This window comes from Lipotes vexillifer, unplaced genomic scaffold (genome assembly GCF_000442215.2).
Source record: "Lipotes vexillifer unplaced genomic scaffold, Lipotes_vexillifer_v1.1 scaffold1361, whole genome shotgun sequence".
Classification (NCBI taxonomy): domain Eukaryota; kingdom Metazoa; phylum Chordata; class Mammalia; order Artiodactyla; family Lipotidae; genus Lipotes; species Lipotes vexillifer.
The window spans coordinates 746,377-774,172 of record NW_006788723.1 but is presented as its reverse complement, the minus strand read 5'-3'; the positions used below and the strand labels follow the sequence as shown (position 1 = coordinate 774,172).

General features: G+C 37.1%; 1 protein-coding gene and 1 pseudogene across 1 annotated transcript; one reads left to right on the top strand and one right to left on the bottom strand.

Annotated features, from left to right (window-relative positions):
- Nucleotides 1-27,796, bottom strand: TMEM267 (transmembrane protein 267). Its single transcript, XM_007461746.1, has 4 exons — nt 27,712-27,796; nt 24,790-24,935; nt 18,025-18,412; nt 1-436 (listed from the first exon to the last, which is right to left on the bottom strand). Exons 3-4 carry the CDS (start codon nt 18,334-18,336, stop codon nt 101-103), a joined length of 648 nt encoding a protein of 215 aa, XP_007461808.1. The 5' UTR covers nt 18,337-18,412; nt 24,790-24,935; nt 27,712-27,796; the 3' UTR covers nt 1-100.
- Nucleotides 22,073-22,754, top strand: LOC103085175 (kinetochore protein Spc25 pseudogene; annotated as a pseudogene).

Sequence of the window (27,796 nt, the reverse complement as noted above, 5' to 3'; positions counted from 1 at the left end):
TTATAATTAATATAAGTACCTAACATGTTTTAAAAATTCACTTTAATGTTGGCTGTCATTATCTCAACCATTGGTTCTTTAAGACTGCCATATGGTTATCTCAGACATGAATATAATTTCCATGTTTTGAAGACATCACTTGGCTTGTCCCTGTGAAATACATAACGAATGAACAGATGTGAGGTAAAGATGATGTGATTATTACATAAAGCCAAAATGGCAAAGGAGAAGTTTCTCCAAATGGGCATATCCACAAGCCATGGCGAATTCCATCTCGAACATGGTGTGAGGTCCAGGATATAAATAACATCCAGGGAAGAAAGCACCATGAATCTTTGAGCTTGAAAAGGTGCATCGTAAACTTCAGGGTCAGAACCACAGCGGGTATCACAGTAGAACAGTGAAGGAAAGGTCTTCGTGGAAGAGTAATAGCAGCCTGCACAGGGAAAGCGGTAGCTAGTATCATTTCCTTCTTGGCAAACAAAATTTTATAGCTGCTTCCTAATATTGTAACCATCTGTTTTCCTGCAGGCTATTGGAAATGCAAAGGAAACATTTTCTACGCTACCTCCTCCAAAAACACTTTGCACTAAAAATGAAATCACAATCTCAGGAACATGTGATTAATTTTTAAAAGCTTCCTATTATTTACTTAGAAAAGTCACAATACAAACAATTTATATCCTAAATGTATGGTTAGTGTAAATTTGGAGTTTTAAAGAATTGTCTGGGACCTCTAAGAGCATTGAAAAAGTCTCACAACTGAATAAAATATTCTTCAATTAAACTTTTTAAAATTGAAGTATAGTTGATATATAATGTTATATTAGTTTCAGGTGTACAACATATATTTTTATTGATTATACTCCATTTAACGTTACTATAAAATACTGGTTATATTCCCTGTGCTGTACGTTACACCCTTGTATCTTAATTATTTTATACCTAATAGTCTACCTCTTAATCTCCTTCCCCTATCTTGTCCCTCCCCTCACCCCATTCTTCAATTAATAAATGCATAAAAGGTGAGTATTTTTGTTGTAACCATTTATATTAGCCTTGAATACTTCCAGAATTTATTTATAACAACATTTAGAGGCAGTATATTATTTTAAACAAGTATTTGAAAGTTGAGTTAAATAAACCAATAACATTTCTAAACCACTGTAAAAATGTAATCAATATCTAAACAAATGAAAATTTCAGGCTTAACACCTGAATGATCCATGAGTAAGGTTTCATTCTCACATATTCTAAAGGCTAATTTCCAACTAGATAATTTCTAATAAAAATAAAGCTGAAGATAGAGAAGATTGCCTGATTTGGAATCTCCCCACACATCTTCAAAAACACTACAGAACAACGACAAATAAAACTATACCAATCCCCACTTAGCATAGCCAGAAGTCAGAGAATGCCCAAACTTCAATTACTCTAAAGTATTAAACACCAAGTCAGTGAGCACTCTCTCACACTCCCCTCTCAAGCCAAAAAAAAAAACTGCATTGAAGAAAGATGAGGGGAAATCTAAGATTGATCTAAAGTTACCACTAGAAAGAGAAAGTTCAACCCAAGTGTGGGGTCCTGGTACATAAGAGCACTAACTACACAGAAAGGACTTAAAGGTGGGCACGATTCAAGGCTCTGAAAAGCATTAGTTTTCCAGGAGAAGATGGTACAAAGGAAGGGAGAGGTAGCCTTTGGAGACTGGGGTGGTAAAGGGAAAAAAGAAGAAGTAAAGGCAAAAGTCAGGTTCCTATTTCTTAAAAAGTAGAGGACACAACCTTCCCACCACATTAAAAAAAAAAATCATCCATTAAAGAGACTGTACCTTGCAACACTGTCAAATCAGACCAACCTTAAACTGGGTATCTTGTAAAGCCACTCCTTAAACCAGTATTCTTTAATTCCCACCTACCCACTGAACATCAAAGAGTTTATTTATTCTACATTCCTAATTCCCTCTCCCTACTCCTCCACACTTTTAGTTGTTTTATTTTTACTTTGTCAGAACACATAACATTTCTGTATTATGCCACTTAAGCCTCCACCTTTGTTTTTAAGTTATATACCCATAATATATCATGCTCCTCAATAGCAGCATGGGATAGGGGGGTGGGATGGGCTACAGTAATCAGTACTTGGAGGAGAGCAATAGCCTCATGTTGAGATGATTAGCAGTTGTGCTCTGGATGTGTGGAGGGATACTGACTATTTACAATTTCATTTGTGAAGTCTATTTATATTAATAGTTGCTAAGGAAGAAACAAGAAGTTTCTGTTGCTTGCCTAATTTCTAAAATATTCATGCAAAATTGTCATTCATAGATAAATAATAAAACAAAGACACATCATAAAATTATACAACTAAAAATAGATATCTTAAAAATAGAGTAGCTACCCACCACCAGTCCCTCCCAACAGGAAGCTTGCACAAGCCTCTTAGATAGCGTCATCCATCAGAGGGCAGACAGCAGAAGCAAGGAGAAATACAATTCTGCAGCCTGTGGAAGGAAAGCCACATTCACAGAAAGATAGACAAAATGAAAAGGGAGAGGACTATGTACCAGAAGAAGGAACAAGATGAAATCACAGGAAAACAACTAAATGATGTGGAGATAGGCAACCTCCCAGAAAAAGAATTCAGAATAATGACACTGAAAATGATCCAGGACCTTGGAAAAAGAATGGAAGCAAAGATTGAGAAGACGCAAGAAATGTTTAACAAAGACCTAGAAAAATTAAAGAATAAACACCTAGAAGAATTAAAAACAAACAGAGATGAACAATACAATAACTGAAGTGAAAGATACACTAGAAGGAATCAATAGCAGCATAACTGAGGGAGAAGAACGGATAAGTGACCTGGAAGACAGAGTGGTAGAATTCACTGCCATGGAACAGAATAAAGAAAATAAGAATGAAAAGAAATGAAGACAGCCTAAGAGGCCTCTGGGACAACATTAAATGCAACAATATTCACATTGTAGGGGTCCCAGAAGGAGAAGAGAGAGAGAAAGGACCCAAGAAAATATTTGAAGAGATTATTGTCGAAAAATTCCCTAACATGGGAAAGGAAATAGCCACCCAAGTCCAGGAAGCACAGAGAGTCCCAGGCAATATAAACCCAAGGAGAAACATGCCAAGACACATAGTAATCAAACTGACAAAAATTAAAGAAGAATTATTAAAAGCAACAAGGGAAAAATGACAAATAACATACAAGGGAACTCCCATAAGGTTAACAGCTGATTTCTCAGCAGAAACTCTACAAGCCAGAAGGGAGTGGCACAATATATTTAAAGTGATGAAAGGGAAGAACCTACAACCAAGATTGCTCTAACTGGCAAGGATCTCATTCAGATTTGACAGAGAAATCAAAATCTTTACAGACAAGCAAGAGCTAAGAGAATTCAGCACCACCAAACCAGCTCTACAACAAATGCTAAACGAACTTCTCTAAGTGGGAACACAAGATAAGAAAAGGACCTACAAAAACAAACCCATGACAATTAAGAAAATGGTAAAAGGAACATACATATCGATCATTACCTTAAACGTAAATGGATTAAATGCTCCAACCAAAAGACACAGGCTCGCTGAATGGATACAAAAACAAGACCCATATATATGCTGTCTAAAAGAGGCCCACTTCAGACCTAGGGACACATACAAACAAAGTGAGGGGATGGAAAAAGATATTCCATGCAAACAGAAATCAAAAGAAAGCTGGAGTAGCAATACTCATATCAGACAAAATAGACTTTAAAATAAAGGATGTTACAAGAGACAAGGAAGGACACTACATATGATCAAGGAATCAATCCAAGAAGAAGATATAACAATTATAAATATGTATGCACCCAACATAGGAGCACCTCAATACATAAGGCAACTACTAACAGCTATAAAAGAGGAAATCGAGAGTAACACAATAATAGTGGGGGACTTCAACATCTCACTTACATCAATGGACTGATCATCCAGACAGAAAATTAATAAGGAAACACAAGCTTTAAATGACACAATAGACCAGAAACATTTAATTGATATTTACAGGACATTCCATCCAAAAACAGCAGATTACACTTTCTTCTCAAGTGCACACGGAACATTCTCCAGGATTGATCACATCTAGGGTCATAAATCAAGCCTCAGTATATTTAAGAAAATTGAAATCATATCAAGCATCTTTCTGACCACAATGCTATGAGATTAGAAATCAATTACAGGGGAAAAAACGTAAAAAACACAAACATATGGAGGCTAAACAATACGTTACTAACTAACCAAGAGATCACTGAAGAAATCAAAGAGGAAATCAAAAAATACCTAGAGACAAATGACAATGAAAACATGATGATCCAAAACCTAGGGGGTGCAGCAAAAGCAGTTCTAAGAGGTAAGTTTATAGCAATACAAGCCTACCTCAAGAAACAAGAAAAATCTCAGCTAAACAATCTAACCTTACACCTAAAGGAACTAGAGAAAGAAGAACAAACAAAACCCAAAGTTAGTAGAAGGAAAGAAATCATAAAGATCAGAGCAGAAATAAATGAAGTAGGGATTACCTGGTGGCACAGTGGTCAAGAATCTGCCTGCCAAGGCAGGGTACACAGGTTCAAGCCCTGGCCCGGGAAGATCCCACATGCCACGGAGCAACTAAGCCCCGGCGCCACAACTACAGAGCCTGAGCTCTAGAGCCCACAAGCCACAAGTACTGAGCCCATGTGCCAGAACTACTGAAGCCTGTGTGCCTAGAGCCTGTGCTCTGCAACAAGAGAAGCCACAACAATGAGAAGCCTGCAGACCACAACGAAGAGTAGCCCCCGCTCACCACAACTAGAGAAAGCCTGCACAGCAACGAAGACACAACACAGCCATAAATAAATAAATAAATAAATAAATAAATAAATAAATAAAAGAAGTGAAACAGAAACAAAACAATACCAAAGATAAATAAAACTAAAAGCTGGTTCTTTGAGAAGATAAACAAAATTGATAAACCTTTAGCCAGACTCATCAAGAAAAAGAGGGAGAGGACTCAAATCAATAAAATTAGAAAGGAAAGAGGAGAACTTAAAACAGACACTGCAGAAATACAAAGCAGCATAAGAGACTACTACAAGCAGCTCTATGCCAATCAAATGGACAACCTGGAAGAAATGGACAATCCTTAGAAAGGTAAAACCTTCTAAGACTGAACCAGGAAAAACTAGAAAATATGAACAGATCAATCACAAGTAATGAAATTGAAACCATGATTAAAAATCTTCCAACAAACAACAGTCCAGGACCAGATGGCTTCACAGGTGAATTCTATCAAACATTTAGAGAAGAGCTAACACCCATCCTTCTCAAACCTTCCAAACAGTTGCAGAGAAAGGAACACTCCCAAACTCATTCTATGAGGCCACCATCACCCTGATACCAAAACCAGAAAAAGATACTACAAGAAAAGAAAATTACAGGGCTTCCCTGGTGGTGCAGTGGTTGAGAGTCCGCCTGCCGATGCAGGGGACACGGGTTCATGCCCTGGTACAGGAAGATCCCACATGCTGCGGAGCAGCTAGGCCCATGAGCCATGGCCGCTGAGCCTGTGCGTCCGGAACCTGTGCTCCACAATGGGAGAGGACACAGCAGTGAGAGGCCCGCGTACCGCAAAAAAAAAAAAAAGAAAAAAGAAAAAAAAATTACAGACCAATATCACTGATGAATATAGATGCAAAAATCCTCAACAGAATACTAGCAAACAGAATCCAACAACACATTAAAAGGATCATACACCATGATCAAGTAGGGTTTATCCCAGGAATGCAAGCATTCTTCAATATACGCAAATCAATCAATGTGATACACCATATTAACAAGCTGAAGGATAAAAACCATATGATCATCTCAATAGATGCAGAATAAGCTTTTGACAAAATTCAACACCGATTTATGATAAAAACCCTCCAGAAAGTGGGCATAGAGGGAACCTACCTCAACATAATAAAGGCCATATATGACAAACGCACAGAAAACATCATTCTCAATGGTAAAAAACTGAAAGCATTTCCTCTAAGATCAGGAACAAGACAAGGATGTCCACTCTTGCCACTATTATTCAACATAGTTTTGGAAGTCCTAGCCACGGCAGTCAGCGAAGAGAAAGAAATAAAAGGAATACAAATTGGAAAAGAAGTAAAACTGTCACTGTTTGCAGATGACATGATACTATACATAGAGAATCCTAAACATGTCACCAGAAAACTACTAGAGCTAATCAATGAATCTGGTAAAGTTGCAGGATACAAAATTAATGCACAGAAATCTCTTGCATTCCTGTACACTAATAATGAAGGATCAGAAAGAGAAATTAAGGAAACAATCCCATTCACCATTGCAACAAAAAGAATAAAATACCTAGGAATAAACCTACCTAAGGAGGTAAGACCTGTACTCAGAAAACTATAAGACACTGCTGAAAGAAATCAAAGATGAAACAAACAGATGGAGAGATATACCATGTTCTTGGATTGGAAGAATCAATATTGTGAAAATGACTATACTACCCAAAGCAATCTACAGATCCAATGCAATCCCTATCAAGTTACCAATGGCATATTTTACAGATCTAGAACAAAAAATCTTAAAATTTGTTTGGAGACACAAAAGACCCCGAATAGCCAAAGCAGTCTTGAGGGAAAAAAAACAGAGCTGGAGGAATCAGACTCCCTGACTTTAGACTATACTACAGAGCTACAGTAATCAAGGCAGTATGGTATTGGCACAAAAACAGAAATATAGATCAATGGAACAGGATAGAAAGCCCAGAGATAAACCCACACACCTATGGTCAACTAATCTATGACAAAGGAGGCAAGGATATACAATGGAGAAAAGACAGTCTCTTCAATAAGTGGTGCTGGGAAAACTGGACAGCTACATGTAAAAAAATGAAATTAGGACACTCCCTAACACCACACACAAAAATAAACTCAAAATGGATTAGTGACCTAAATGTAAGACTGGACACTATGAAACTCTTAGAGGAAAACATAGGGAGAACACTCTTTGACATAAATCACAGCAGGATCTTTTTTTATCCACCTCCTAGAGTAATGGAAATTAAAAAAAATAAACAAATGGGACCTAATGAAACTTAAAAGCTTTTGCAAAGCAAAGGAAACTACAAACAAGCGAAAAAGACAACCCTCAGATGGGAGAAAATATTTGCAAACGAATCAACGGAAAAAGGATTAATCTCCAAAATATATAAATAGCTAATGCAGCTCAATATTAAAAAAAAAAACCAAACCAATCAAAAAATGGGCAGAAGACCTAAATAGACATTTCTCCAAGGAAGACACACAGATGGCCAAGAAGCACATGAAAAGCTGCTCAACAGCACTAATTATTAGAGAAATGCAAATCAAAACTACAGTGAGGTATCACTTCACACCAATCAGAATGGCCATCATCCGAAAATCTACAAAAAATAAATGCTGGAGAGGGTGTGGAGAAAAGGGAACCCTCTTGCACCGCTGGTGGGAATGTACATTGATAGAGTCACTATGGAGAACAGCATGGAGGTTCCTTTAAAAACTAAAAATAGAACTACCATACAACCTAGCAATCCCACTACTGGGCATATACCCTGAGAAAACCATAATTCAAAAAGAGTCATGTACCACAATGTTCATTGCAGCACTATTTACAATCGCCAGGACATGGAAGCAACCTAGGTGTCCATCAACAGATGAATGGATAAAGAAGATGTGGCATATATATACAATGGAATATTACTCAACCATAAAAAGAAATGAAATTCAGTTATTTGTAGTGGGGTGGATGGACCTAGAGTTTGTCATACAGAGTGAGGTAAGTCAGAAAGAGAAAAACAAATACCGTATGCTAACACATATATTTTGAATCTAAAAAAAAAAAAAGTTCTGAAGAACCCTGGGGCAGGACAGGAATAAAGATGCACACATAGAGAATGGACTTGAGGATACGGGGACAGGGAATAGTAAGCTGGGATGGAGTGAGAGAGTGGCATTGATATATATACACTACGAAATGTAAAATAGATAGCTAGTGGGAAGCAGCTGCATAGTACAGGGAGATCAGCACGGTGCTTTGTGACCACCTAGAGGGGTGGGATAGGGAGGGTGGGAGGGAGATGCAAGAAGGAGGGGATATGGGGATATGTGTATACATATAGCTCATTCATTTTGTAATACAACAGAAACTAACACAACATTGTAAAGCAATTATACTCCAATAAAGATGTTAAAAAATATATAAGGATCAATACATGCACTATGCTATACTTTATGTACAGTATCCCATTTAATCCTAGAAATAGCCCTATGAGTTAGGGAATATTTTATAGAGGAGGAAACTGGGACTTAGAGATACTAAGTAATTTCCCCACAGTGTGCAGTTATCAAGTGGCAGAGTTGGAATCTAATACTGGATCTGCCTGACTCTATGGCTCATATTCTTAACACTACTGCTTATCAGTGAATCAGGGAATAAATACAGTATACAGCCTAAATGTTTTTTAAGAATTACAATAGAAATACTTAAATTCTAGATGAGTGCATTTATAAATTACACTTTTCCTTTTTTGTTTTTGTTTCTAATTGAAGTACAGTTGATTTACAATGTTGTGTTAGCTTCAGATATACAGGAAAGTGATTCAGTTATACACATATATTTATTCATTTTCAGATGATTTTCCATTATAGGTTATTACAAGATATTGAACATAGTTTCCTGTGCTCTACAGTAGGTCTTTGTTGTCTATCTATTCAATATTTTCTATATGGTAGTGTGTATCTGTTAATCCCAAACTCCTAATTTATTCCTTCCTCCCCCACCTTTCCCCTTTGATAACCATAAGTTGGTTTTCTATGTCTGTGAGTCAATTTCTGTTTTGTAAATAAGATCATATCATTTTTTTAAGATTCCACATATAAGTGATGTCATACATTTGCCTTTCTCTGTCTGACTTCACTTATTATGATAATCTCTAGGTCCATCCATACTGCTGCAAATGACATATTCCATTGTGTGTGTGTGTGTGTGTGTGTATATATATACACATATATGTATATGTATACATATATGTATATATACACACATACATACACACATATATGTACACACATACATATATGTATACATATGTGTATATGTATACATATATGTATATATATATACACACACACATATACATACACCACATCTTCTTTACCCATTCTTCTGTCAATGGACATTTAGTTTGCTTCCATGTCTTGGCTATTGTAAATACTGCTACTATGAACACTGAGGTGCATATATCTTTTCAAATTAGAGTTTCCATCTTTTCTGGATATATGCCCAGGAGTGGGATTGCAGGATCATCTGGTAGCTCTATTTTTAGTTTTTAATGGAACTTTCATAATGTTCTCCATAGTGGCTACACAGTTTACATTCTCACCAACAGTATATGAGGGTTCCCTTTTCTCCACATCATCAGCAACATTTATTATTCGTAATCTTTTTCATGATATTCATTCTAACAGGTGTGAGGTGATATCTCACTGTGGTTTTGAATTGCATTTCCCTGATGGTTAGCAATGTTGAGCATCTTTTCATGTGCCTCTTGGCCATCTGCATTTCCTCTTTGGAAAAGTGTCTATTTAGTTCTTCTGCTCATTTTTTGATTGGGTTGTTTGTTTTTCTGATATTGAGCTATATGAGCTATTTGTAAATTTTGGCAATTAATCCCTTGTCAGTTGCATCATTTGCAAATATTTTCTCTTATTCCATAGGTTGTTTTTTCATTTTGTTTACAATTTCCTTTTCTGTATGAAAGTTTTAATTAGGTCCAAATTGTTTATCTTTGCTTTTATTTCCACTACTCTAGGAGACAGATCCAAAAAAATACTGGTGTGATTTAATGTCAAAGAGTGTTCTGCCTATGTTTTCCTCTAGGAGTTTTATAGTCTTTGGTCTTATATTTAGGTTTTTAATCCATTTTGGGTTTATTTTTGTATATGGTGTTAGAAAATGTTCTAATTTCATTCTTTCACATGTAGCTGTCAAGTTTTCCCCAGCACCACTTACTGAAAAGACTGCCTTTTCTCCATTGTATATTCTTGCCTCCTTTGTGGTAGATTAATTGAGCATAAGTGCATGGGTTTATTTCTGGGCTTGCTATCCTGTTCCATTGATCTATGTGTTTATTTTTGTGTCAGTACCATACTGTTTTGATTACTGTAGTTTGTAGTATAGGCCAAAGTCATGGAGCCTGATGCCTCCAGCTCTGTTCTTCTTTCTCAAGACTATCTTGGCTAATCGGGGTGTGTTGTGTTTCCAGACAAAATTTTAAATTATTTGTTCTAGTTATGTGAAAAATGCCATTGGTATTTTATAGGGATTGCACTGAATCTGTAGATTGCCTTGGATAGTATGGTCATTTTAACAATATTGACTTTGTAATCCAAGAACATGGCATATCTTTCCATCTGTTTGTGTCGTCTTCAATTTATTTCATCAGGGTCTCATAATTTTCTGAGTACAGGTCTTTTGCCTCTTTAGATAGGTTTATTCCTAGGTATTTTATTGTTTTTGATGTGATGGTAAATGGAATTGTTTCTTTTATTTCTCTTTTTTATATTTCATTGTTAGTGTATAGAAATGCAACATATTTCTGTATATTAATTTTGTATCCTGCAACTTTACTGAATTCATTGACGAGCTTTAGTAGTTTTCTGGTGGCATGTTTAGGAATTTCTATGTATAGTATCATGTCATCTGCAAACACTGACAGTTTTACTTCTTTCCCATTTGGATTCATTTTATTTCCTTTCCTTCTCTGATTGCTGTGGCTAGGATTTCCAAAACTATGTTGAATAAAAGTAGCAAGAGTGGACATCCTTGTCTTGTTCCTGATCTTAGAGGAAATGCTTTCAGTTTTTTACCATTGAGAATGATGTTTTCTGTGCGTTTGTCATATATGGCCTTTATTATGTTGAGGTATGTTCCCTCTATGCCCACTTTCTGGAGAATATTTTTATAATATATATAGAATTTTATCAAAAGCTTATTCTGCATCTATTGAGATGATCATATGGTTTTTATTTTTCAGTTTGTTAACATGGTGTATCACACTGATTGATTTGTGGATACTGAAAAATCATTGCATCCCTAGGATAAATCTACTTGATCATGATGTATGGTCCTTCTAATGTATTGTTGGAGTCAGTTTGCTAGTATTTTGTTGAGGATTTTTGCATCTATGTTCATCAGTGATACTGGCCTGTAATTTTCTTTTTTTGTGGTATCTTTGTCTGGTTTTGGTATCAGGGTGGTGGTGGCCTCATAGAATGAGTTTGGAAGTATTCTTTCCTCTGCAATTTTTTGGAACAGTTTCAAAAGGATAGGTGTTAATTTTTCTCTATTTGTTTGGTAGAATTAACCTGTGAAGCCAACTAATCCTGGACTTTTGTTGGTTGGGAGTTTTTTTTTTTTAATTAATTAATTAATTTATTTAGGCTGCGCCGGGTCATAGTTGCGGCACACGGGATCTTTGCTGCAGCATGTGGGATCTTTTAGTTGCAGCATGCAGGCTCGGGCTTCTTAGTTGTGGCATGCTGCCTTCTTAGTTGCGGCATGTGGCCTTCTTAGTTGCAGCATGCGGACTCTTAGTTGCGGCATGCAGACTTAGTTGCAGCATGCAAACTTTTAGTTGTGGCATGCATGCGGGATCTAGTTCCCCAACTAGGGATCGAACCTGGGCCCCCTGCATTGGGAGCGTGGAGACTTACCCAATGGACCACCAGGGAAGTCCCTTGTTGGGATTTTTTAAATTACTGATTAAATTTCAGTACTGCTAATTGGTCTCTTCATATTTTCTATTTCTTCCTGGTTCAGTCTTGGGAGACTGTACTATCCAAGAATTTATCCATCTCTTAGAGGTTGTCCATTTTATTTGCATATAGTTCCTCATAGTAGTCTCTTATGATCCTTTGTATTTCTGTGGTGTCAGTTGTAACTTCTCATTTTTCATTTCTAATTTTATTGATTTGGGCACTCTCTCTTTTTTTTCTTGATGAGTCTGGCTAAAGGTTTATCAATTTTGTTTACCTTTTCAAAGAACCAGCTTTTAGTTTCATTGATCATTTCTATTGTTTTCTTCATGTCTATTTCATTGATTTCTACTCTGACCATTTTGATTTCTTTCCTTCTACTAACTTTGGGTTTTGTTTTTTCTTCTTTCTCTAGTTCCTTTAGGTTTAAAGTTAGGTTATTTATTTGAGATTTATCTTGTTTCTGAAGGTAAGCTTATATCGCTATAAACATCCCTCTTAGAACTGCTTTTACTGCATCCTATAAGTTTTGGCTCATCATGTTTTTGTTATAATTTGTTTCTAGGTATTGTTTGATTTCCTCTATTTCTTCAGTGATTCATTTGTTGTTTAGTAGCATACTGTTTAGCCTCCACATATTTGTGTTTCTTGCAGTTTTTTTCCTTGTAGTTGATTTCTAGTCTCACAGTGTTTTGGTTGGAAGAGATGCTTGATATGATTTCAGTTTTCTTAAATTTACCGAGGCTTCTTTTGTGGCCTAGCATGTGATCTGTCCTACAGAATGTTCCAACTTGAAAAGAATGTGTATTCTGCTGCTTTCAGATGGAATGCTCTCTACATATTAAGTTCATTTGTTCTAACGTGTTATTTAAGGCTTGTGTTTCCTTATTGATTTCTGTCTGGATGATTTGTCCATTGATGTAAGTGGGGTGTTAAAGTCCCCTACTATTATTGTGTTATTGTTGATTTCTCCTTTTGTAGCTGTTACTATTTGCCTTATATATTGAGGTGCTTCTAATTTGGGTGCATATATTTATAATTGTTATATCTTCTTCTTGGATTCATCCCTTGATCATTGTGTAGTGTCCTTCTTCGTCTCTGGTAACAGTCTTTATTTTAACGTCTATTTTGTTTGATACAAGTATTGCTATTCTGGTTTTCTTTTGATTTCTATTTGCATGGAATACCATTTTCTATACTCTTGCTTTCAGTCTGTATGTGTCTCTGGATCTGAAGTGAGTCACTTGTAGGCAGAATATATACGGGTCTTATTTTCTTATCCATTCAGCCACTCTATGTCTTTTGTTTGGAGCATTTAGTCCATTTACATTTAAGGTAATCATCTATATGTATGTTCTTATTCTCATTTTGTTAATTGTTTTGGATTTGTTTTTGTATGTGTTTTCCCCCCTTTCTTCTTTTGTTCTCTTGTGATTTGATGACTATCTTTGGTGTTATGTTTGGATTCCTTTTTCTTTTTGTGTGTATATCTATTAGAGATTTTTGGTTTGCAATTACCATGAGGTTTGTAACAGAGTCTCTCTCTCTCTCTCTCTCTCTCTCTCTCTCCATATCTATCTATCTATCTATCTATCTATATATATATATATATGTATATATATGATTGTTTTAAGTTGTTGATCTCTTAATTTCAAATGTATTTTAGATACCCTGCATTTGTACTCTCCTGCCCTCACAATTACTGCTTTTGATGTCATATTTTACATCTAATTGTTCTGTGTATCTCTTAACCGCTTATTGTGGATACAGATGATTTTTACTACTTTTGTCTTTTAACCTCCCTACTAGCTTTGTGTTTGGATGATTTCCTACCTTTAATGTAGGTTTGCCTTTACCATGAGTTTTTCCTTTCATAATTTTCTTGTTGCTAGTTGCAGACTTTCTTTTTGGCCTAGAGAATTTCCTTTAACATTTGCTGTAAAGCTGGGTTGGTGGTGCTGAATTCTTTTAGCTTTTGCTTGTCTATAAAGCTTTTGCTTTCTCCCTGAAATCTGAACAAGAGCCTTGCTGGGTGGAGTGTTCTTGGTTGTAGGTTTCCCCCTTTCATCACTTTAAATATATCCTGCCACTCCCTTCTGGCCTGCAGAGTTTTCTGCTGAAAAATCAGCTGATAGCCTTACGGGAGTTCCCATGTATGTTATTTGTTGCTTTTCCCTTGCTACTTTAAGAAAACCACGTAATGTTTCTGGTTTCTGTTTTTAATTTCTATTGAATTCTCATTGAAGTTTTTTTTTTTTTTTTTTTTTTTTTTTTTGTGGCATGCGGGCCTCTCACCGCTGCGGCCTCTCCCACCGCGGAGCACAGGCTCCAGACATGCAGGCCCAGCGGCCACGGCCCACGGGCTCAGCTGCTCCGCGGAGTGAGGGATCCCCCCGGACTGGGGCACGAACCCTACATCGGCAGGCAGACTCTCAACCACTGTGCCACCAGGGAAGCCCCTCCCTTGCTACTTTTAATATTCTCTCTTTATCTTTAATTTTTGTCATTTTGATTACAGTGTGTCTTGGTGTCTTCCTCTTTGGGTTAATCCTGCATGGGACTCTGCAATTCCTGGACTTGGGTGACTATTTTTTTTCCCACGTTAGGGAAGTTTTCAGCTGTTATCTCTTCAATATTTTCTCAGGCCCTTTGTCTCTCTCTTCCCCTTCCGGGACCACTACAATGTGAATATTAGTGCATTTGATGTTGTCCCAGAGGTCTCTTAAACTGTCCTTATTTCTTTTGTTTTTTTCTGTTCAGCAGCAGTGATTTCCAGTACTCTGTCTTTCAGCTCATTGATCCATTCTTCTGTATCATTTAGTCTACTATTGATCCCTTCTAGTGCATTTTTCATTTCAGTTATTGTATTCTTCATTTCTGTTTGGTTTTTCTTTGTATTTTCTAACTCTTTGTTAAAAGCTTCTAACTTTTCACTCTGTGCATCCATTCTCCTCCTGAGTTCTTTGATCACCTTTACAATCATTACTCTGAACTTTCTCAGGTAGATAGCCTACTCCACTTCACTTAGTTCTTCTGGGTTTTTATCTTGTTCCTTCGTCTGAAACATATTCCTCTGCTGCTTCATTCTGTCATAGGTTGCTATTTGTATTTTTGTGTATGTGGTAGGTTAGTTACATTTCTCAACTTTGGAGAAGTAGCCTTTTGTAGGAGACGTCCTATGCATGCCAGCAGTGCACTCCCCTCTCATCACCCAAGCTATATGGTCTAGGGGTCCCCCTAAGAGGGCTGTGTGGGTCCTTCTTTTGTGTTGGGCTGACTATGTGGGTGGCCTGGTAGGCTTGGTTGGTTCTTAGTCCAGTTGGTTGCCAGGCCCTGTCTTGTGTGGATGCTGCTGGCTGCTGTTTAGTGGGGCCTGGTCATGAGGCAGCTGGTTGCAGAACTCAGTGGGGCCCCATGGCTAGTGTTGGCTTACTGCTGAGTGGAGTCAGGGTCCCGAAGACACTGGGGCTATTGCCTACCCACTGGCAGGTGAAGCTAGATCCTGGGGTTAGTGCTGGACTACTGGCAGGCAGAGTTCATTTCTGGTCTGACTACAGGGCCCAGGGATCCCAAAGCTCGTTTCATATCACTGGCTGGTGGGGCGGGGGGGGAGGAAGTTCCTGACACAGTTGGGTATAGTGTGTGGAGTGTCCCAAAGATTGCGTTGGCATGCTAGTGGGCAGGGGCAGTGCCCAGCTTGTCTCAGGGTCAGGTCTGGCTTGCTGTTGGCAGGCTTGGTCTGCAGGCTGAATTACTGTATTTTTCTGCTACTGGCGTCTGCCCCCTGGTGGGTGAGGCTAGTCTAGAGACTAGTATAGGCTTCCTGGTGGGAAGGGCTGGTGGCTAGAGGTGGGTCTTGGCTCTGGTGGGAAGGGCCATGTCTAGCGGTGTGTCTGGGTCAGAAATCTTTAGGCAGACTTTCTGTTGATGGGTGGGGCTATTCCCCACCCAGTTAGTTGTTTAGCCTGAGGCATCATTGGCACCTGCAGGCTGTTGGGTGGGGCCAGGTTTTGGCACTAATGAGCTAAGATGGCAGCCCCCAGCAGCAGTATTTACACATTTGAATATTTCCCAATATCTCTGCCACCAATGTCTATGTCTCCAGGTTGAGCCATAGCTGCCCCATCTCTCCAGGAGATTCTCCAAGACCAGCAAGTAGGTCTGGTCCAGGCTCCTATCAAATTAACGTTTTTGCTCTGGGTCCCAGTGCACATGAGATTTTGTGTGCACCCTTTAAGCGTGAAGTCTCTTTCCCCCAGTCTTGTGAGGCTCCTGCAATTAAACCCTGCTGGCGTCAAAGCCAAATGCTCTGGGGGCTTGTCTTCCTGGTGCCAGACCTCCAGGCTGGGAAGCCTGCCATGGGGTTCAGAACTCTTAGTCCTGTGGGAGAACCTCTGCAGTGTAACTATTCTCCAGTTTGTGGTTCACCCACCCAGGGGGTATGGGATTTGATTGTATCACGAGTCTGCCCCTCCTGCCCACCTTGTTGTGGTTCCTTCTGCATGTCTTTAGCTGTAGAAGATCTTTTCTGGTAAGTTCCAGTCTTTTTCATTGATGGTTGTTCTGCAGATAGTTGTGATTTTGGTGTGCTCATGAGAGGAGGTGAGCTCAGGGTCTTTCTATTCCACCATCTTGGCAGCTCTCCTAAATCACACTTTTTACCAACTATCTGCCAGGGTGTGTCACTTAACATACTCATTTAATCCTCACAACAACCCTATGAGGGAAGTAACATTACAATCCACATTTTAGAGATGACAAAATTGAGACTTAAGGAAGAAAATGAGACCATATACTAGGATTTAAACTCTGGTCTTCTGATTCCAATCTTAAACAGCAATGTTATGCTGCCTCCACTTATAGCAAAAAAAAAAAAAAAAAAGTTAAAATTTGTCTTTAATCAGGAATTACTGATTCCTTACTGATTAAATTTCTAAATAAGTGAGACAATCTCTGAGATGTTATGCTGCCTCCACTTATAGAAAAAAAAAAAAAAAAAAAGTTAAAATTTGTCTTTAATCAGGAATTACTGATTCCTTACTGATTAAATTTCTAAATAAGTGAGACAATCTCTGAGAAGTACCTGGTGCGGGACTTGACACATACTAGGAAGAACAAAAGATTATTTCTTATTCATTCAACACATGTTTACTGAACACCTACTAGGTAAGCCAGACAGTGTTCTAGCCAGTGGTGAACAAAGCTAAGTCCTTCCTCTACAAGTTTGTATTTCTTTCCTGAAGTGTTTATAGATCATAACTACACAAACAGTAGGTAAATCTGTTGACACTTAGAAAATATTATCTGAACTGCCATTTTAGGCTTAGTGCATGTTCAATACTAATAGGTCACTGTATAAGCTATACCCCTAAAGCCTCAATGAAATTCCTCAATTTCTCCACCAGGGACTGTGTCCTGATCAGCCTGCTGAAATGCACACCTTGGCCTCAAGAGGGACTTGAGGAATGAATGAACCCATTACAGTCATTCCCCAGGCCTAGGAATCATCTTAAAGCTATTCAGCTGTTATGGAGCACATAGGTGCTTCACATTAACTGTAAAACATGAAGAATAGGGGAAAATTTTAAGTGTGGTCCTAAAGAAAGAACCTTGATACAGAAAGGACTAGGATGGCCTTGAGAATGACCCCCATTACTTTAAAGCAGTTAGCTAATCTTTCCTTCAAGACTTGGGTAATGGATAAACAATATCCTACTATATAGCACAAGGAACTCTATGCAATATCCTATGATAAACCATAATGGAAAAAAATATTAGAAAAAAGAATGTATATATACATGTAACTGAACCACTTTGCTGTACAGCAGAAATTAACACAACATTGTAAATTAACTATACTTCAATTAAAAAAAAAAAAAAAAAGACTTGGCTAAACACATTATCCTCTGTAAAGCCAGAATGGAACTCCTTAGGTACAATTAGTGAGCCCTTGCTCTGGGTGCATCCATGGCACTTTGTGATGCCATATAATGTGGTCAGCAACATGTCTGTGCCCTCAGGGAAGTACTCGGTGCTCAAAAAAGTTGGAAGAATGGGCTTTCCTGTTTTAAAATAAGGCTAATCTTCTCTAGCTCTAAGTAGAATGATGCTGTGAAGATAAATAAAATGATGTTAAAAAAAATGAAAGACCAGAAAAATTAAACATATAGGTTTCTTACCTTTAAAGATAGGGATCCAGCTAGAAAAAAGTGGTCTATATCAATAACAGAGGCTAAAAATCCAGCTAAAACGATTTCTCCAATGTCAGTCTTCTTCTTGATTCCAATGACTATTGCCCATGACCACATGCCAATCATGCAATGTACTGAATTATCTGAGAGTGCACGAAGCCAGTCATTTTGTTGAATTATGGAAAACTGAAGAAGTCTGTCAGCTACTAGGCAGAATATGCCCAGACCAAGGCTGGAAATAAGAGATTCAGTGCTACAAGACTGGAGTAAAGCATGGGTCTTCTCAGTCTCGGATGCCATCACAAATGGTATGTCAGTATATGCTAAAAGCCATCAGGAAACAAACAGCTTATTCTTGTTTACATTCCCAGTCATCCTAAAATAGAAAGCAGAGAAAATGAAGATTATGGGCTGCCATATTATATATAAACAAAACAATATCGAGACTAATTTTACAAGTATAAAACCAAGTTGTAAAAACTGGTATTTCTTTTTTTCTTTAACTGTTATCAGTAATTTCATTTTATTTTTTCCAGCTTTATTGAGATATAACTGGTACATAGCACTGTGTAAGTTTATCTTACACAACACGATGACTTGATACACATATGTATTGTGAAATGATTACCACAATAAGGTTAGTTAACACATTCATGACTTTACATGGTTACCTTTGTGTGAGTGTGATGAGAACATTTACGATATACTCTCTTAGCAACTTTCGTATTAAAAGAAATGGTATTTCTTGCATTTATATATAATATGCCATGTGGCCCAAAGAGAAGAGATTAGCTTTGTAGGAACAACAGTTTAGATGGTAGCATGTATCAAGGGAAATTTAAGAAATTCCACTGACTAATCTACTACTTTGAGATCATCAAATAGTTCTTTCTTTCAGCAATGTGTACTACACAGGAGTGGGGATCCATTGCGTCTGTGTACCCAGCAACTGCTTTCCATACTTTTTCTGATAACAGCATCCACTTCCTTTGGGAAAACTGCTCATCAAAATACCCAAACTCTGGAGCTGACCAATTAGAATTCCCTGTATCCCTTATTAATAGTAGTGATTAACAAGCAATTACTAATTAGTAATAATTTTATAGTAGTGATTAGTAGTGATTACTCTGTTTATGAAGGTGACCCCAGCTGGGCCAATCAGACTCCTTTCCAGAATTTTTCCTAGTGGAGCTGATGGGGAAAGTTCTTTTTCTTCTTACAGACCATGGACTCCACTACATGGAACAGCCTAGGAAAAAAGAATCATAAGGACATCAAGTCCTCAGGTCCAATCTCTAAGGTTCTCAGAGCTGCCCTGGTTCCTGCAGCTCACCTTTCACCTTCCATGAGCTACCTCAGGATTTTCCCAATAAGTCCCCTTTTCCTTTCTGTTACCTCTAACCAAAGAACCTTAACTGACATAAAAAGGCAATCATAATTCTGAGTGCTTGCCTGGCATAGAATATTGAAATCACTTATCTAGTTAAAGTTATCAACATTGTGTGATACCTGAAGTTTTTGTATTGTTTTGTTTTAGTTCTGAGACTTAAAAAATAACTAAATGGTTTATTGAGAATGATTCAACCTCCATTCTGTAATAAAAACTATGCATAGCTCATTGTATATATTCTAAAATTTATAGGGAAATGCAAAAGACCTACAATAGGAAAACACCTTTAAAAAAGAACTAAGTTGAAGGACTTACACCATCTGATTTCAAGTCTTATTATAAAGCTACAGTAATGAAGAATGTGGTATCGTTATGAAGATGGACAAATATATCAATGCAACAGAATAGAGAGTGGGATCACAAATAGATCCACACATAATGGTCAATTGATTATTTGACAAACATGCGAAGGAAAGTCAATGGAGAAAAGATATTCCTTTCAACAAATGGTGCTGGAACAATTGGATAGCCATAAGCAAAAATAATGAACCTCAATCCATACCTTCCTCCCTATACAAAAATTAACTCAAAATGGATCACAGACCTAAAAGTAAAACAAAACTGTAAAACTTCTGGAAGAAAACACAGGAGAATATTTTTGTCCTTGGGTTATACAAAGAGTTCTTAGTGTCAGTATCAAAAGCTCCATCTGTTTTAAAAAGTTGATACACTGAACTTCATCAAAGTTAAGAACTTCTGCTCTTTGAAAGACAATGTTAAGAGAATGAAAAGACAAGACACAGACTGGGAGAAAATATTTGCATATCTCATATTTGATAAAGGATTTGTACACAGAGCAAAGAATTCTCAAAACATTATAACAGAAAAACAGACTGATACAAAGTTGGGTGAAAGATCTGAAAAGGTACTTTACAACGATGATATACAGGTGGTCAAGAAGCACATGAAATATGTTCAACATCATTCATGATTAGGGAAATGGAAACTAAAACCACAATGAGATTCCAAACATAACTATTAGAACTGCTAAAATTTAAGACTGACCATTCCAAATGTTGACAAGATGTGGAGCAACCAGAACTCTCATACACTGCTGGTGGAAATGTAAAATGATACAACTTTCCAGTTTCTGAAAAAGTTGAACATACTCCTACCATATGACTCAGTCATTCCATTCCTAGGTATTTACCTATGAGAAATGAGAGCAAACATCTGCACAAAGACTTGCACATCAAAGACGTGAACATCAATGCTCATAGCAGCTTTCTTTACATTAGCTCCAAGCTGGAAACAACCCAACTGGATAAACAAAATGTGGAAAAAATGAAATAAAATGAAACCAAAATGTGAATCATACAAAAACATAAATGAACCTTAAAATAACACTAAACCAGACCAAAAAAAAAAAAGATTACATAGTCAAAACCCATAGAACTGTATAACACAAAGAATGAACCCTAATGTAAACTACAGACTTTAGTCAATAATAATGTATCAATATTGGTTCATTAATTGTAACAAATGTGCCACACTCATGCAAAAAGTTAATAGGGAGAAATGTGTGCAGAGGTAGAAGGAATATATGGGAACACTCTCTACTCTGCTCCATTTTTCCGTAAATCTAAAACTAATATATATATTTAAAAAAGTCTATTTTTAAAAAGTAAATAATTGAAGCAAGTATGTGAAAATGTTATAATTGTTAAATTTAGGTAATGGATATACTTTTGTTCATTATACTCCTTTTATGTTTGAAATTTTCATTTAGAAATATTGTTTTAAAAGAGTACATAGTATGATTCCATTTATATACAATTCTAGAAAATACAAACTAATCTAAGTGACAGAAAGCAGATCAGTGGTTGCAATGGAGACCGGAGGGGCAGGAAGGATTAAAAAGGAGCATAAGGAGGGCCTCCCTGGTGGCGCAGTGGTTGAGAGTCCGCCTGCCGATGCAGGGGATACGGGTTCGTGCCCCGGTCCGGGAGGATCCCACATGCCGCGGAGCGGCTGGGCCCGTGAGCCACGGGCGCTGAGCTTGCGCATCCGGCAACGGGAAAGGCCACGACAGTGAGAGGCCCACATATCGCAAAAAAAAAAAAAAAAAAAAAAAAAGGAGCATAAGGAAACTGGAGGGACAGATACGTTCATTATCTTGATTGTGGTTAACAGTTTCACGGTTCATAGTCTCATACCCACATCAAGACATATCAAATCGCACATTTTAAATATGTACAGTTTATTACATGTCAATTATACTCCAATAAAGATGTTAAAAAGTTAGGGAAAACATTTTATTGTCAGTAACAGTAGCAGCCTTTCATGTAAAAGGAGCATCTGATAACAAGAAAGAGATTATGGGGATAAAAAACCTGATGGCCCAAATAAAAGTCAATAGAAGCGATGCATAGTAAAATGAATGCTTCAAAAAACACAATTAGTGAGTAAAAATACTTTCAAAGAATTTCCCCAAAGCTTTAGGGAGAAAAAAAGGACAAAGAGTTGGGCATTGAAAGAAAAAACAAATTCAAAAAATAAAGAGAGTTTTGAAATAGGAAAGTTGGTGCGGCTGCGGGATCCGATTCTGGAGACCCGCTGTTGGCTGGTATCGCCTTGTCTTACAAAATGGTAGAGGACGAACTGGCACTATTCGATAAAAGCATAAATGAATTTTGGAATAAATTCAGAAGCACTGTCAGTGACACCTCCTGTCAGATGGTGGGCCTAAGAGATACCTACAAGGATTCCATTAAAGCATCTGCAGAAAAGCTGGCTGTGAAATTAAAGGAAGACGGGCGAATGGCTGAGATGTTTCTGGAGTATCAAAATCAGATCTGCAGGCAGAATAAGCTCACTAAAGAAAAGAAAGAGAATTTGTTGAAGTTGATTTTGCTGAAGTAAAAGACAAAAAGCAGGAATTGGATGCACTGACTGCAAATATCCAGGATCTTAAGGAAGAATATGCTAGGAAGAGGGAAACTATTTCCACTGCTAACAAATCTAATGAAGAGAGGTTGAAAAGGCTACAGAAATCTGCAGACCTGTATACAGGTCGACTTGGACTAGAAATTAGAAAAATTTATGGTGATAAGTTGCTGTTTATATTCACTAATATCGACCCTAAGCATCCTGAGAGCCCATTTATGTTTTCCCTGAGCCTAAATGAAGCAAGGGACTATGAGGTGTTAGATAGCGCTCCTCATTTTGAGTGCCTAGCAGAATTTCAAGAAAATGTAAGGAAGACCAACAATTTTTTGGCTTTTCTTGCCATGTTCGGAAAGCTTTTACTGCTATTCTTTATAATTAATGTAAAAATAGTATATAAAAACCGTTAAAAAAATAAAAATAAAGAGAAAATCCTTAAGAGTTTCCATGTCCAAAAAAAACATCATCATCAACAACAATGGTGATCTGCAAAAGAAAGAGAATGTGATTAACACCAACACCAAATACTGTGGGACAACAATTACAGAGCTCTGGGAGAACAGGACTATGACAATAGGGTTCTAAACAACTAAATTATGGCCCCTATGTGACAAGTGCAAATTTTAAGATTTTTGCCTTAGAAATTATAACACTTTTATATATGATTTCTGGGGAAAAAAATAAGGAGCAGCACTTCTAAATTTCTAGGAGAAGAAGAGAGGAATACAGAAAGCTTGCTCAATATAGCAAAACAGAAATGGAAAAAAAATGAAGAAAATTTTACTCCCACCCCCACCCACCAAAAAAGGAAACAAACACATCAAACACAAATACTATAATATATGTGAATGTATTACATTTCTCTATAAAGAGACAGATTGGAACAGAAGTAAACATCTCCCAAGTTACTGTTCATAAGAAAACATCTCAAACAAAAAGTCTTAGCAATATAGAAAATAAAGAGATGAGAAAATACATACCTAGAAAACACAAACAAAATTAAGCAGCTGTGGTAATACTACCATCAAACACAATTTATGGCAAAAGACTTAGTGGGACTAAAAGGGATAAAATATTCAAGTCATAGTAAAGTTATATAAGAAGATGCTTACATGTCAAATCGTGCTTACATGAATTAGGTCAAGTAGCAAAAAACAAGATATAGATAGTCTGAATAATTTAATTACAAATTTTATTTCATATACAGGTCTAAAACTGTGTATATTACATAGAATATACATTATTTCCAAATGTCTCTGGCTCATTTATAAAATTTAATTACACATTTACTCATCCACAAGAAAAACTTCAACAAAGTCTAAAAAGTGGAAATGTTCAGGCCAAATTCTCTGACCACAATGCAATATATAATTCATCACTTTTAAACTGCTTAAAAGAAAAACAGTGACCTAATTAGCTCGAAGAAACTAAGCTTAAATGGTGGTGCAAATAATTCTGTTAGAGCCAAAAGACTTGCTTACTTTTCAAGTGTTTATGCTCTGTAAACATTTCAGGAAAGAAAACAAAAGCTCAGAGAGCAGACTTTGTCTATCTGTTCACCACTATCTTTTAGCACACAGTGGATGCTCAACAAGTATTTATTGAATGAATTAAATAAAAATCATCATACACTGTATCTGTTATCCACCAGGTATTGCCTATTAAATGATTAAATGGCATTTAGTAAAATGTAGCATGTGTTCCTGGAAATCTCCATTTTTAGCAAGTGCGAATACCAGGTAATTCTTATGTTCACTAAACATTAAGAACTGCTAGGTTATAAGAAACCAGAATGAATGAAAACCAAGAAACATTACCTTTAAAGTAAAAAACAGTACAGCTATTATAATATTGTTCTGGCAGTTTTAATCAATGTAATGAGGCAAGGAAGGGATAGAGGGAGGGAGAGAGAAAATGTATCATTACCTTATCAGGAAGAAAACAATTACATTAGTTTGTAAGTGAAATGACTGCCTATCCAAGAGAATAAATTGAAAATTGTTAGAATTTAAGTTGCAAAAGGCAGCTAATTCAAGATAAATTATTAATATACCAGCAATAATTGTAAGGGGAAAATACAGGAAAATGAACGTTCACAACAGCAATAAAAATTCAAATATCAAGGAATAAACTAAACAGGTAATGCATGTGAAGAAAATGTCAAAACTGTACTTTATCAATCAGCTATGTAGAGCTCTGTGCCATTTAGAGCTTGTGCTATGTTAACGCATCTAAGTTGGAAGGACATTTCGAGAATCCCCTTCCTTTTATAGTTCTTTGTAGTGCTGGCTACATGAGACACTGTACATGGGACTTGGAAGGCAGAAGTGAAGCAACAGCCACACTTTTTAACTCTAAAGGTTGGTGCTGGACGCACCACAGAGCTCGCACGTCTTGCTGCTGATCTGTCAGCTCACTTTGCTGGCATGAGCAAGCAGCTAGGCCTGCAGCTCCTTCAGCCTTCACCATATCTTCCTTCAGCTTCTCCAAATCCTGGGCCTGCATGTGCAGCCCCAAGGTCAAGAGTGCCAGCCTCTCCTGCAGGTCACCCCCAGCATCAAAACTGGATTTGGTGAGAGGCCAGTGCAGGTTCCATTCTGTCCTTGTTCTCATCCACATCTACCTTCCCCTCCCGACTTGCTGCAGCTTCAGGTTCAAAAACAGACTCAGAGGCAACGGCCTGCAGCGCCTGCCCTCCGAGCCCCACGATTACGCAGGTCTAAACGTCTTATCCCTTAGCACGCAGAGTAGTTCTGTTCCTTTGATGGAACTTTACTGATACAAGAGCCAGACCATTTTACTAAGGAATAAGACAACATGGATGGTATTATCCTCCTCAGATTAATCTATAAATTTAATGTAACTCATCAAAATCATAAAGGGGATTTTCTTTTAGCAACTTCACAAAACATTTTCAGATTGGCATTCGACAGAGTAAATGCCAATAAACTTGCAAAAGCAGAGTAATATGAATACTGAAAGGTAAATGCAAAGTCTGAGACAGGTCAAGTGTGTGTTTGGGGAAGGCGGAAATGTATGTATAATTCCAAACTGGTAAGGAACAATTATTTCACTCAGATCCTGTGTCAGTTAGGGTTCTTAAGTGCACGGAAGAAAAAGGACTCTAAGTAAAAGCAAAAACCATTAAAAGGATATTGGGAAATCACAGACTTGCCAGGTTTCAAGAACCAGGCTTCAAACTCTGCCTCAAGCACCTCAGTGAAAATGACACCAGACACCTGTGGTGAAGACCTCTCTGCCCCTGAGCCCAGCTTACACTGCCTGACCCATCACCAGATATTATCATTGGCATTGCTGCTAGTACTGCCCTATCTGCTGCTGTCATAAAAGATTCTTGGCATATTTGTTTCTTTGCTCTCAAAATTTGGAGTTGGGGGCTTCCCTGGTGGCACAGTGGTTGGGAGTCCGCCTGCCGATGCAGGGAACACGGGTTCGTGCCCCGGTCCGGGAAGATCCCACATGCCGCGGAGTGGCTGGGCCCGTGAGCCATGGCCGCTGGGCCTGCGCGTCCGGAGCCTGTGCTCCGCAACGGGAGAGGCCACAACAGTGAGAGGCCCAACCACAATGAGATGTGACTTCACATCCAGTAGGATGGCTATACTCAAAAGACAGACAATAACAAATGTTGAGAGGATAAGGGGAAGTTAGAATCCTCATAAATTGCTGGTGGGAATGTAACATGGTGCAGCCACATTGGGAGACAATTTTGCAGGACCTCAAAAAGTTAAACAGAGAGTTATCTGATGACCCAGCACTCCTAGGTATATACCCAAGATAAATGAAAACATATGTCCACACATAAATCTGTACCTGAATGTTCATAGCAGCATTACTAATAATAACCCAAACATAGAAACAACCTAATTGTCCACTGACTGATGAACGAATAAATAAAATGTAGTGTATCCATACAATGGCCCAAAAAAAAAAAAAAAAAAAAAAAAAAAATACTGATAGACATGACTATATAAAAATGTAGACTTCTGCATGTCAAAATTAAAGGCTAATAAATGGAGGAAATTTTGAACATTTATGATGGAGAAAGATTAGAAGCCCTACTTTACTAAGGGCTTTTAAAACTAACAAGAAGAAAAAATACGTATCCCAATAATAACATGGCAATATCTACGAAAAGGCAATTTGGAAAGGGAATAAATACAAACGGTCAAAGAAAACTATGAAAAGATTTCAACTTTATTTGTAATCAATTGAATTTAAAACAATGAGATTTCAACCTAAGATCGATGAAAGATTGCTAATGATTTGTTTGTGGCAGGGAAACAATCATTGAGTATTAGCAGTTGTGTAAATTGGTATAACTCTTCTAGCAGACAGTTTCACAATATGTATCAAAAATGATTAATAAATGAGCAAACACTTGACTCCGGATTTCCAATTCTAGGAAATTATCCTAAGAAATTAATTAGGTAAATACAAAGAGTTACACATGGATGTTCAGCACAGCATTGTTTATAATAAGGAAAAATTAGAAACTATGTGTCCAAAATACAGGGCTAGTGAAATAAATTCCATACAATTATGCAGTCATTAAAAAAATACTTATTCCCATATTTGTTGACATAGGAAATGCTCAATAGATATTAGAATTTAAAAGGTAGCCTAAAAATAATATGTAAAATATTACATTTTTGTTAAAAATATGTACATATGCATAAAAAATCTGGAAGGCTGTTCATTTGGCTTGTCTCTCACTGGTGGGCTTACATGTTATGATTACTCTTTTTCCCTTTTCTTTCATTTCATAAAATTTTTTAATGTATTACTATCATAAAAACAAAACCAATAAAGCTCCTTTGGAAAGTTAGAATAACTCAGACCATGATGCTAAACTCAGCTTCTTAAAAGCATAATTTTTAAAAATGTAGAAACATATTTATAACGTTATAAATATTAATAAAATATTAGAATATATAACATTAATAAACAATAAAATTGTATGCAAATCTCACAAGTCAAATTTATAGTATAATATAAAAATAATGTATTTACATTTATGTATTAGTTGGTACATGAAAAGCCTGTATGAAAGATTTCTGTATCTCCAGATGAAATAAACGTATGCAGGTTCCTTTAAGTTTTTTTATTAGTGTGAAGAATACTTGCTTTGCAGAGAACAACTATTTTGTTAATGACAATGGAATCTAAAACCATCCTCAAATTCTTAGTCATTTGGAAAAATGAAAATTGTTCTCTAAAGCACTAAGATTGAGTTATAGTCTACAGATTCTTCCAGGATTAGGAAATAATGATTTCAAGATACTTTCAACCAAGAGATATGACCAAAATGCAAAAGAAACCTCCAAGGTCATGAATCCTTTCATATACCTTAGGATTTATAGTTCCACACATCATGATCAGGTCTCTGCTTTGCAAAGTAAACAT